General features: G+C 37.4%; 1 protein-coding gene and 1 long non-coding RNA gene across 5 annotated transcripts; one reads left to right on the forward strand and one right to left on the reverse strand.

The window, feature by feature from the left end:
- Nucleotides 1–30: 30 nt before the first annotated feature.
- Nucleotides 31–3,161, forward strand: LOC18053483 (dihydroorotase, mitochondrial). 4 transcript variants are annotated; one of them, XM_024192092.1, is made up of 8 exons: nt 32–466; nt 768–912; nt 987–1,168; nt 1,362–1,498; nt 1,749–1,914; nt 2,050–2,166; nt 2,380–2,540; nt 2,825–3,161. In XM_024192092.1, exons 2-8 carry the CDS (start codon nt 830–832, stop codon nt 3,017–3,019), a joined length of 1,041 nt encoding a protein of 346 aa, XP_024047860.1. In that variant the 5' UTR covers nt 32–466; nt 768–829; the 3' UTR covers nt 3,020–3,161. The 4 variants fall into 4 exon arrangements, with proteins under 4 accessions (XP_024047859.1, XP_024047860.1, XP_006447288.1 ...); XM_006447225.2 differs by having other exon boundaries at nt 32–237; XM_024192091.1 differs by having other exon boundaries at nt 31–912.
- Nucleotides 3,162–5,274: 2,113 nt separating this feature from the next.
- Nucleotides 5,275–6,745, reverse strand: LOC112101123. Its single transcript, XR_002907208.1, has 2 exons — nt 6,186–6,745; nt 5,275–5,831 (listed from the first exon to the last, which is right to left on the reverse strand). It is a non-coding gene; the product is annotated as an uncharacterized LOC112101123 (long non-coding RNA).
- Nucleotides 6,746–13,263: the final 6,518 nt, after the last annotated feature.

The following is a 13,263-nucleotide window of genomic DNA, read 5'->3' on the forward strand; positions in this document are numbered from 1 at the left end:
TTTAACATAAGTAATATGCTTAAAGCACCTGTCATCCAAAATTTTAATATAAGTAATGCTGATTTTGTATCAGTACAAATGTACAATAATGAATTTCTATTTTTCTGCATCGAGACGGCACCGTTTATTCAGTAACGCGATAATCCTCTTCTTGGTTCTCTTAGCTTTTTAGTGATTTGTTTTCTTTTATCCCTTTCAAAGTTGAGACTTCAGAGCTGGTAGCATACTGCACACATAGTAAGTCTTGATTTAAATTCAGTGCGGTCCATTTTTGCTAATTTTGCTGCTTCCCACTTGTTTGTATAAATGCCTGAAAGAAAGAAACTATCCTTCAACTCAACTTCACTGATTAGGCGGCTGCTTAGGGCATGTTGGATGCAGCCTTCAATAATTATTTTTAGGTTTCTAATCGAAAAGGAAATACTACAACAGAACGCATTGGCTTAGATATATTGTTGTTACTGAGGTTTGTCTAATTTTGTTTGATAAATGAAATTTGAAGCTAAAAGGAATTCTGGTTCTGGATTAGTAACAAGTTTACAGAGGGGCTCCTCATTTTTTTTTTCTTTGCAATGATGGTGTTATTTTCCCTTGATCAGAGGAAATTTTCAAGCTTGAAAGAGTTTTTAAAACAATAAAGACTTTGGGAAGAAGGGAATGAATCTTATAGGATATAGCCCAGCTAGTTTTATTAGAGCAAACGACTAATCAAAAGCTTTAGTTGAGAACTTGCTTATGCTTTACTTTTAATGTTATGTCTGTTATAGATATTGAAATTCCCAGTGCAAAAGTTCTCGGGTTTAAGCAATTGAAGTGCAAAGGAATTATAATGGAGCTCACTCTAACTCAACCTGATGATTGGCATCTTCACCTTCGCGATGGTGACCTTCTTAAAGCTGTTGTTCCACACAGGTTCTCTTACCTTGATGGCAATGTGCATTGATTGTATTTTCAATGTTTTGGATAACTATTTTACCCATTTGCAGTGTAAGTCATTATGGGAGGGCAATTGTGATGCCGAATTTAAAACCTCCCATCACCACCACAGCTGCTGCTGTGGCCTACCGCGAGTCCATCTTGAAAGCACTGCCTGCCAGTAGCAATTTCACTCCGCTTATGACACTTTATTTGACAGATAAAACAAGTCCTGATGAGATCAAGCTTGCTAGTAAGTCCAACCAACATTCTGCTGTTGATGGAGCCCATTATATGTATAAGGCTATTTGCATACTGATATAGTCTCTTTTGATGTTTGTTGCCTGGAAAAGTGAATCATAAACTAGCTAATAGGATTTTCCATGTGCTTCTAATGCCAAAGGTTACAAGGGAATTTTGAAACTAAAACAATTTTTTAATGACAGGAAAAACTGGTGTTGTATTTGCTGTGAAGTTGTACCCTGCTGGTGCCACGACAAATTCTCAAGACGGTGTCACAGATCTTTTTGGGAAATGTGTACATGTCCTTGAGGAGATGGTCGAGCAGAATATGCCGTTGCTGGTAATTTTACTATATCAGACTAAGTTTAACTTGGCTTCTCGTTTATACCTGTTGGGTTGTGGATGATGAGTCTTCTCTTGTGTTCCAGTTATTAACAACCGCATTAAGCACTTGCGTCCATATATAGGTGGATTGCTTAATGCAAACATAGTGTGGGTTGGTGGTATTTTACTTTTTAATACTGAAGTTTACCAACTTGGAAGTGTTGTTCTACAAATTAACTTTCATGTGTATTTTGGTATTTTTGTAGGTTCATGGGGAGGTTACAGATCCTATTGTTGACATTTTTGATCGTGAGAAGGTCTTCATTGACACCATTTTGCAGCCTTTAATCCAAAGGCTTCCACAATTAAAGGTTGTGATGGAGCACATAACTACTATGGATGCAGTTAAGTTTGTTGAGTCTTGCAAAGAAGGTAAGCTAAAATCAGTTTCATTTAGAAGTTGTCATTCCTTTCTTCTTTTTTTGTTGGGGGCGGGGGGGTGGGTTTGAATTCCCTTTCTTGCCTTCTTAGTTTTAGACATTTTTCTTACATCAGTTATATTTTTAGGATTCGTAGCAGCTACTGTTACTCCACAGCATCTTGTTCTGAATCGAAATGCTCTCTTCCAAGGAGGATTGCGACCACATAACTACTGCCTCCCAGTACTCAAAAGAGAGATTCATAGTATGTTCCAGTAAACCATGCCCAGGCATGCAGACATTTAAATATTTTGGATTTCCCATCTTGGTCACTGGAGTAAATTGGCCTTGAGAATAGTAGTTGATTGTGCTCCATTTGCACATGAATTATAAAAGTGCATTAGTGTTGGAATATGTCAATATCTTGTTTCCTTTTCGATTCTTTTTCCATGATCTCATCCTGTTGTTTCTTATATAGGGCAGGCTGTTGTTTCAGCTGTGACTAGTGGAAGTAGAAAATTTTTCCTTGGAACTGATAGTGCTCCTCATGAGAGAGGAAGAAAGGAATGTGCTTGTGGATGTGCTGGTATTTACAATGCCCCTGTTGCACTGTCACTATATGCCAAGGTCTTTGAAGAGGTAGGTTTCATAGTGTTATGCTTATCAAGATTTCCACAGATGGTGCACTGATGCATTTCCAAACTAAGGCTGTAAAACTAAAATTTATATTTTGGTCTAAATATTTATCAATTGGCATGTTTTGTGATGGAATCGAATAAGATTTTATCAAATACTAGGGATGAAGCTTGTCCCTTTTTTGTATACACTGTAATATTGGACTTTGTTTTCACATGCATGCCAATAATTACTGTGCCAAAATATGCTCTCTTTGTATTATTTACCCTAGTTTTCGATTGTTATAGATGGGTGCGCTTGACAAGCTAGAGGCATTTACAAGCTTCAATGGACCAGACTTCTATGGGCTTCCTAGGAACACATCGAAGATTAAATTGACCAAGATTCCTTGGAAGGTACCCGAGGCTTTCTCTTTCTCATTCGGAGATATCATCCCAATGTTTGCAGGGAATACTCTTGAATGGCAGCCATCCTTAATTTAATTCCCACAACTTGTAATGCATTAACTTTTTATGATAATTTTTTTTTTTTTTGGTGATTTGCTACTCTGGATAATCTGATTAGGGAATCCTTGAATACCTCAAATTTTCCTCATTAAAACAGGATGCTAATGAATTTTATTGATTAATTCTCTGGTCATTTTTGTTTTTGTATTGGTTGACATTAGATTATTTCTTATTCGGAGAATGAGATGAGGGTGGTGGTCCAACTGGCCAAGTAGGCATCTGTCATCGTGCAGGGTAGTGTATCCTTGCTTACTTTACTACAGATTTCCCCTATGCAAAGCTACAATCGCTAAGCGCGCTAAGCTAAAATGTGACATATCTAATGTACATGGTCATCAAAGCAATTATTGTCTACTTTTTTAATTTAAAAAAAAAAATGCTTCCAATGGATTGTTATAATGAGCCGTTTTAGACCGCTACTAGAGCAAATGCTAAAAAGGTGTATTGGTTTGGTCCTGACCATAAGAACTTTGACTATTAGTGCATCTCGCTAATTGCAAGTTGCCCCGGTTTTTGAAGTCTTTTGGAATTATCAATAAAATCAACAGGCATAGCAGAATTTTGAAATCTTACAGCCTCAAACTTTGAAGTGGAAATACTACTGAATTATGTAGCACAATCATGTGCGAGCAAGCCTTTTATGCAGTACTTCATTGCGAAAATAGAAAAATACTTTGCTGCCATTAAATTATGATTGATATTCATTATCAATCTTCTAGTTGGTGGATATAAATAAAATATGTGAACAACAGATTTTTGCAGCCATCCTTGCTCATTACAACAATAGAATAAGGGAGCTAGTGAGAAATTGTAGAAATAAAAAAAAAGTTTACGAGTATTTGTGTTTACTTGTCAGCTCATCATACTACTCTATATACCGTGATACAAAGAAGTTTTGAATCACCCAATGGTTGATTAAAAAAGATTACATATTATTTTATACTATTTATCATTTTTTTACCATGCAATTTTATATGACTTTGTGAACCGGTACTCAAGGTGACACCAAACTTCCATTAACAATAGTATCTAAGCTCCTATAACTATGACTTGCCCAAGATAAACTTATTTGTATGCAAGTCACTATTGAGATTATTTCACATTTTTCTGACTTCTTAATTTGTATATTGAGTCTTTCCATTTCTGGTGTTTTTGTCTTGGTCTAGCATTGTTAGAATGTGGTTGTTGAAACTGGGCGGCAAAGTTGATCATCTTATTGCAGCTTATGCAGAGACAATTATAACTCAATCATCGAAATTCTTGCATATCTTGTCTGAGAGTAGACTTAACAAAGTAAATTGCTTGAGGACTTAGTGAGATTCCTTTGCTGACACTCAAAAGTCTGCTTTTATGATACAGCTTATATATATCATTCAATCTTTCATTCTTGTCATACTAAAACAGCCAATCCATCATCTATCATTTTGTTGCCACCTTTTGAAGAAATGGCTATCATAATCAAAAAATCATGGTTTCCTAAGTGTTTTCTGCTTTCCTTGTTTCTGTTTTTTCAATCCATTTGTCTAGAGGGTCTGATTCATATCTCTTCTCCCCAATTTCTTCCAGGGAATCAAATATTAACAACATCTGAAGGTTATATTTTTAACTGGGATAATTCACACCAGGCAATTCTCAGAAATACTACATTGGCATATGATATAAATCGTTGCCAGGTAAACCAGTAATTTGGGTGGCAAACAGAGAAAAGCCCGTCTTCAATTCTGCATATTCAGCATTCGAACTCTTGGAAGAAGATGCTGTGCTACTCAATCAGAGTGGGGCTGCAACATGGTCAACGAATTCAACATCGAAAGTTCAGAATTCTGCTACAGGCAAACTTCTTGATTGTGGATACCTTGTTGTAACAAATACGCTGGAATTGTCCAATGTAATGTAGCAAAATTGGATAAAATAAGCTTAGAAACGAAAAGCAAAGCCTAGTTTCCTGGACCAGCCCTCAAAATCCATGACCCTCCCTATTCTCCCTTGGAGTAGACCACAGTGGAACGGGCCTTTGTTTACAATGAAAATGATTTTCACCTCGGTTCCTGAAATTCCGTTGAATCGTTATGTCAAAAATATCACCTTTGTTTACAATGAAAATGAGAGCAATTGTACTTATGCTTCAACTCTCCCTAATGCTTTTACTAGGTTTGTGCTTGATTAGTCGGGACAATTCGAAAAAATTTCAGGGAGTGGTAACCACCCTGGATGCGACCAACACAACAACGTGAGAATTATGCCTTCTGTGGGCCATTTGGTATCTGCAATCAGGAGAGTGAAACTTTTTGTGCTTACATACAAAAATTCGAACAAAAATTCCCAAGAATTGGGAATTGGGAGATCTTGGAGATGGGTGTGTGAGGAGAGTCTCTACAATGTGATGGTGGAGGAAAGGTAAGTTTCTTGTGATGTCCAGTAGGCGCTTTCCAAAGAACTCACAGTCTTTAGCAGCTACAACCGATGAAGAGTGTGAATTAGCATGCTTGAGCAACTGTGCATGCAATGCTTCTGCTTTTGATAATAGGTGCTTGATTTGGACTGGAGACCTTTCCTACCTACAACAGCTTTAATCAAATGATGAGACTGGGGGAGATTTCCGTCTTTGAATTGCAACATCTGACTGGAATGGAACTAGAGCTATGGCTAAAAGAAAGACCACTTTGATTGTTGCCACAGTAATATCTCGCTTCTTTGCTCTTCTCGCCATTGTCCTGGTAATTCGGCGGAGGAGACGCTCAGCTGGCCTGTTTGAAACTGTGGTAGATTCTTTGGTGCCGTTAAAGTACTAGAAGTTAAGAAGTGCAACAGAAAAATTCTTAGAAAATCTAGCGGACGGAGCTTTTGGTTATGCTTTCAAAGGAACATTTCCCAATTCAACTGCCATTGCCATTAGTAACTCAAAAGTCTGAAGCAAGCTGAGAAGCAATTCTACACAGAAGTGAAGACCATTGGAATGATCCTGCTTATTAATCTTGTTCATCTAATGGGAACTTGTGTAGAAGCTTCGAAAAGATTTCTAGTCTATGAAAATATGCCTAATGGTTCTCTAGAATCAGTTTTATTTCGAAAGAGTGAAAAATTTCTAGCCTGGCAAAGTAGATATGAAATTGCAATTGGGACTGCTAGAGGATTGGCTTACCTCCATGAAGAGTGCAGAGACTGCATCATATATTCTCATATCAAACCTAAGAACATATAGCTGGATGCAGAATACAACCCAAAAGTGGCTGATTTCAGTCTTGCAAAGCTCAATGGCAGAGATTTTAGCCGGGTTCTAACGACCATGAGAGGAACCAGAGGTTATCTAGCACCAGAACGGATCTCAGGTGAAGCTGTCACTCCAAAAGCTGATGTTCTCTGCTATGGAATGCTGCTTTTAGAAGTAATATCAGGAAGAAGAAGGCTTTCAAGATTATTTTCCTCTTCAGGCCGCTATACAGTTTACCAAGGAGAAAATGCTATTGCCCTGTTAGATGCCTTGATAGAAGAGCTCATTAGAGCTCGCAAATTCAAGATAATAAGAAGGATTGGCCAACGATGGTGCAAGTTGTTAAAGTTCTAGAGGGAGTTTCAGAAGCCGGTATAGCTCCAATCCAGCGGTTTCTCCGACACCTTGCAGAAGATCCAGCCAAAGAGATTGCTCATCAGGAAACTTCTTCTGCTTCTGATCATTTACAAATATGAAACAAGAAATTCTATATTTTGCTGTACTTGACAGCCTATTTTCTTTCCAGTTAGTGTTCGTCGTCCGCGCCTCTGCGTACGTTACTAGTGTAAGTTAGAAACTTCAATTGCTAGTAAAGTAGTAACGACTTGTCATCTTCACACAACTAGAATCTTTTCTTTTCCTGTTGCTGCAATCATTTAGCAAGGCTATTGCTGCGACCTTCAGAAAGAAAACGTCAGATAAACTTTCGGGTCTGGAAAAAAAGGCATCAAAGTAAAGACCAAAAACTGCAGCAATTTTGCCGAAAATTTATGCTATTCAACTATCGAGTTCAAAATGTTGCATCTCCACTAGCAAAATCAAGGACAAAGATTTCTTTTTAGAAAAACTTGGGACTACAATATTCATTTAAAATTCAACAAAAATCTGGGTGCATAATCGAGGATGTAACGCCTGTTAAAGATGCCCATACCCATCACAGAACAAGCTATCCACATTCCCTCCACCCAGGTAATTCGCAAAAACTTCTCATTTGCTTCACTAAACAGAACAATCTGAGCTCACACTTATTATCACAAATAAAATGTCAATAACATCTACAGAAAGAAAATTTAATTTTGGCTCTTCTTGTATTATGTTTGTCCCTCAGTGCTGCACCATGATTGAAAATGCTGGCTTGATTTGTGCAGCAGCCTTTAAAAAAGAAGTGGTTGCTCGTTGAGGGTCCTCATCCGTCCATCCCTACTGGGTTGGAAGCTTTCAAGTGATTGCAGGATGCTTCTTTCATAATTACATCTAAAAGCTTTACTTGTATTCCACTGGGCCATGAATATATCAGCCTCTTTTTAAAAGGTAAATAAATGCCAATTCATAAGAAGAAACTAAAATGGATAAGCAGGCAGCCTACATTTCAAAGGACTCAACCAACAAACCTCTCTTATGGACAATTCCTGAAGAGCTTTTACATTTTTCTTTCTAGCAAGTTCTCTAGCATTGCTCAATATCGAAGCATATCTGCAGTATCTGCCATTCTGAATTCATAAAGAACCAAAAAAGAAGACTTAGAGATGATATAAAATTTGTTAGAATCATAAGAGAAAGAATGTAATGTTTAAACAAATGTACCACTTCATCCTATTGTCTCCGCAGATTAAGAATTCTCCTGCTTATTTCATCCCCTCTCTGCTTTACATCATCAAATTCCTTCAGAAATTTAATTACAGCTTTTTGTGCTATTTCTCTATTTTTCTTAAGACATTTGATTTTACCCTTGACTTCCAAATGTTCCTTCCTTAATTCTTCTGATATTTTACTCATATGCTGAAATAAGACATGATAAAATTCGTTTCAAGTAAATAGAAAGTTGTCAAATAACTTGACACTTCGTCATGAGATAAGGTATTAGGTGGAGCTCTCTGACTCTAATTTGGGCTTGTGTAGCTTTCTTTGTAAATAAAGGGTTCCAAATCTTTCCCTTTTGGGTAGCATTTGCAATAACCTTCTCTCCTGTCTTTTCAAGCCGTTGGATCATGTTGCGCATCTGCTTTTCCCTATCTTCATTGTTGCTTTGCCATTGCATTTCGCAATGCAACCATTGACACTGATTTCACAAAGAAAGCTGATAGAAATTAGGGATTAATTTAATTATTACCAAATACCAAAATACTGAACTCTACTACCGGTGAAAATAAATCAAAAGCTCCCTTCCGTTGGCTTTTATTGATCTCTCCCAAAAGTTGCTTTTCTGTATCCAAATTCTTAGTTGCATGTAACACGTGGAATAAATGCTCTGAATCAATTGTCTGGAATAAATACTTTGAATCAATTACCTTGTCAATTATTATTTATTTATTTACTTTTTATTATTCTTCTGGGCCTGCACTGGTCAACTATGGCATTGTTCAATTTGATAAGGAATGAGGAACATTGACACGTCGCAAATGAAAAAATAAAAAAGTAATCAAATTAAGACAAATGTTAAGTTACATTTAATATAAATCACACCCATTTACATAAATAATATGTGATGGATGTGAGGTTTGCTGGTGAATTACACTCATCAGCTCTAAACGGTGGCGTTTTGGCAAATAGAAGAGCACTTAAAACTCACGGGAAAAGCACGTGTGTGGTCACTTATGTTTAGAGCTTTAAATGGCAGTTCAATTGTGTCGTTTAGAGAAGGCTTTTAAGTGATGCACGTGACAGCCGTGTGAAGCAACTTTACTCAGTTTGTTAAGTTTGTTATGATACGTGTAAGCAGACTGTTCGATCTGGGTTTAGGCTGGGTGGTTGCTCTGTTAGCTTTAAGAACAAACTAGTGTAATAATTGTGGGTTAAGCATGTGTATCCATATTGAGAGAGAGAGAGAGATAAGGGGATGTGTGATAAGGGTTCTCTGATATCTTGTAAACAAATCTCTGTTGAGTAATAAGGGCTCTGTAGAAAGCTTCTCCCGTGGATATAGGTTGTGTCATTTGGTGCAACTAAACCACGTAATTGATTCTTGTGGTGTCTATGGTTGTGTCTTTTCTTGTTTCAGCTCTTTTAGTTCTTGGGTTACATTGGTTCTTTATCTGGATTCATCCTTCAATTTGTGTATCTTGGGTAGTTCTTTATCAAAGGTCCTGGGAGGTGTTTTTGTCTTGCACTTTAAAGAACAAATTCAAAAACTACAATTGGTATCAGAGCCTGGTATCTTTTGATCAAGACCAAGAATGGCCACACCGAAGATAGATCTAGAAAAGTTCAATGGAAAGAATGACTTTAACATGTGGAAAATCAAAATGGAAGCCTTGCTTTTCACTCAAGGTTTGGGAGATGCAATTGAACTTATTTCCAAGAATGAGGGAAAAGAAGTCTCATCTTCCAAGACTCCAGAGGAAACATCAAAAATAGATAAGAAGGCCAGGAGTATTATTATCCTCAATCTTGGAGATGCTGTTATCAGAGAGGTGGCTAAAGAGAAGACGGTTGCTGGATTATGGGCTAAATTAGAAAGTATCTACATAACCAAGTCATTGGCAAATCGTCTCTACATTAAGAAAAGGATGTTCACTATGAAAATGGTGGAAGGGTCATCACTGGATCATCATATAGATGAATTTAATAAGGTTTGTAATACCTTAGAATCTATTGATGAGGGTCTGATGAAGGTAAAGCACTTTTTTTAATAAGCTCCTTACCGAAATCATATGAGCATTTTGTGGATGCCGTGATGTATGGAAGGCAAACTTTGACTCTTGATGAAGTTAAGGCTGCCTTTAACACTAGAGAGTTACAAGGAAAACAAGATGCAGTAGAGAATGGTAATGGTGAAGGTTTAACAGCAACGGGCAAATTTGATAAAAAGGATGAAAAGAAGGGAAGTAGAAAAACAAACAAAAGGGCCGGAAAGGTTTTCAGTGTCACAAAAAAGGGCATCTTAAAAAGGATTGCCCTGAAAGGAAGTTTAAGCCAAAAGACTCGAAGAATCATAGTGGAGATGCAGCCATAGTTGAAGAGGAAGGATATGAGTCAGTAGGTGTGTGTGTGTAGCAACTGATTGCAGCTAAAAACGTAAATGGATCTTGGACTCTGGATACACTTTTCATATGACCCCTTTTAAGGATTACTTTACAGAATACCATGAATTTGATGGGGGTAGGGTAATGATAGGGAATAATGCCATGTGTAGAGTCATTGGTATTGGTACTGTTAAGCTTAGGTTAAAGGATGAAACTCTGTTGATGATTAAACAGGTAAGACATGTGCCTGACCTTAAAAGGAACCTTATCTCCTTGGGAATGTTTGATCAAATGGGGTACAACATTAGGCTTGAATCTGGTGATCTAAGGGTAATTAATGGCTCTAAAACTATCTTAAAAGGGACTAGGAAGAATAGAGTGTATGTCCTAGATGGAGAGATCATAGCTGGTGAATCAAGTTTCTCTGGAAGTATCAAAATTGATAACACTATGTTATGGCACCTTCGATTGGGTCATATCAGTGAGAATGTGTTAAAGGAGTTAGAGAAACAAGGTGTATTAGGCAAAGATAAAATTGGAAGTCTAGGTTTTTGTGAAGATTGTGTGTTTGGTAAATCTTCAAGACCAAGCTTTAAGAGATCAAACCAGAAGTCAGAAAATGTCCTAGACTATATACACTCAGACCTTTAGGGACCAGCTCAGGAGTTATCTCTGGGAGGGAATAGATACTTTGTATCTTTCATTGATGATTTTTCAATGAAGGTCTGGACTTATACTTTAAAACATAAGGATCAGGTGTTTGAAAAATTTAATGAATGGAAAAGCTTGGTTGAGAATCAATTTGGTAAGAAAGTTAAGAAGCTGAGGACATATAATAGGTTAGAATTTTGCAATCAACAATTTGGGAGTTATTGTGCAAATATGGGCATAATGAGGCACAAGACAGTAAAGTTTACACCTCAACAAAATGGGTTAGCTGAAAGGATGAATAAGACACTTATGGAGAAAGTAAGATGTATGTTTATTCAATCCAGGCTTCCCAAGTCCCTGTGGGCAGAGGTACTGATGACAGACAACTATTTGGTGAACCTCAGTCCCTCCTCAGCATTGGACTTTAAGTCACCTTTTGAAATATAGCATAGTAAACCAGCAAGCTATGAAGGCCTCAGAGCATTTGGTTGTTCAGCCTATGCTCATATAAAATAGGGAAAGCTTGCACCAAGGGCATTGAAATGAGTCTTTGTGGGTTACCCAGAAGAGGTGAAGGGTTACAAGATCTGGTGCACTGACATAAAACCCCCAAAGTGTATAATCAACAGGGATTTAATCTTCAATGAAGATGAGTTGGTAAGAAAAACTCAACCAGCTGAAGTTACCAACTTAAACTCAAAGCCTCTTGAGATGTTGGAATTTAAGGTGGAGCAGTCTAATCAGAAGAACACAGAAGAAGCAACATGGTTTGAAGATGTTGAAGATGGCTCAGGAAAAGCACAAGCACCTCAGCAACAAGTGGAGATAGATTTACCTCATCAGGAATCAGACTATCAACTTACCAGAGATAGGAAGAAAAGGCAAATCAAACCAACAAAAAGGTTTGGCTATGCAGACCTAATTGCTTTTGCTCTAGCTGCAGCACATGATATAGCTGATAAAGAACCAAAGACCTTTAAGGAGGCATTACAGAGCTCAAATAAAAAAGAATGGTTGTCAGCAATGGATGATGAAATTGCTTTTTTGTACAAAAATAAAACTTGGGAATTGGTAAAGAAGCCAGTGAACAGAAGAGTGGTTGGATGCAAATGGATCTACAAAGTCAAGGAAGGTTTAACTCGGGCAGAACCAAGGAGGTTTAAAGCAAGACTTGTAGCAAAGGGATATACTCAAAGGGAAGGGATTGACTTTAAGGAGGTATTCTCTCCAGTGGTCAGACATGCTTCAATAAGGGTGACCTTGACCTTAACAGCAGTTGAAGACATGGCGCTTGATCAACTCGATGTCAAGACTGCATTCCTGCATGGGAGGCTACAAGAAGAGATATTCATGAGTCAACTAGAGGGGGTATGAAGACCCTAAGAGAAAGGACTGTGTTTGCTTGTTAAAGAAATCACTCTATAGGCTGAAGCAACTTTACTCAGTTCGTTAAGTTTGTTATGCTACGTGTAAGCAGACTGTTCGATCTGGGTTAAGGCTGGGTGGTTGCTTTGTTAACTTTAAGAATAAACTAGTGTAACAGTTATGGGTTAAGCCTGTGTATCCATATTGAGAGAGAGAGAGAGATCAGGGGATGTGTGATAAGGGTTCTCTGATATCTTGTAAACAAATCTCTGTAATTGGGATCCTCCATTGTTGAGTAATAAGGGCTCTATAGAAAGCTTCTCCCGTGGATGTAGGTTGTGCCATTTGGTGCAACTAAACCACGTAATTGATTCTTATGGTGTCTGTGGTTGTGTCTTTTCTTGTTTCAGCTTTTCTAGTTCTTGGGTTACATTGGTTCTTTATCTGGATTCATCCTTCAATTTGTGTATCTTGGGTAGTTCTTTATCAAAGGTCCTGGGAGGTGTTTTTGTCTTGCACTTTAAAGAGCAAATTCAAATACTATAGTGGGGGTCACCACATATTGTTCATGTGAGTGATATTGTTCATGTGAAGGGATGTAAGTTACATTAAATATAACTTAAAGGTTCCCGTCAAATCAATGGTGTCTCAGCTGAAACATACATTCAAACGTGAAACATTTAAAAGCTTTTATTTCTTCTCATCTTTTATTAAAGTAAAATAAATAAACAAACAAATAAATAAAGAATTTTCTTCGGATTTCACCACATTGATTCCACCAGCAATTATCTCTTAGTAGGTAGATATCAGCCAGCCAAAATAGAACACCAAACCAACTCATTAATGGATTTAACGTAGGCTCTCCTTCTAGCCTTTCAATAAGAATCGTTACTTCGATCAAGTTATGGTGGTTCTGACAGATTCTCCTTCAAAAATCATATCCATGTCAGTAAAATAAGATTAAAAACTCTTAAGAATCTTACAAGCACGATAATGAGTCTGCTCTTATACCAATTGCTAGAACAAATTTT

This window comes from Citrus clementina, unplaced genomic scaffold (assembly GCF_000493195.1).
Source record: "Citrus clementina cultivar Clemenules unplaced genomic scaffold, Citrus_clementina_v1.0 scaffold_2, whole genome shotgun sequence".
NCBI lineage: Eukaryota > Viridiplantae > Streptophyta > Magnoliopsida > Sapindales > Rutaceae > Citrus > Citrus x clementina.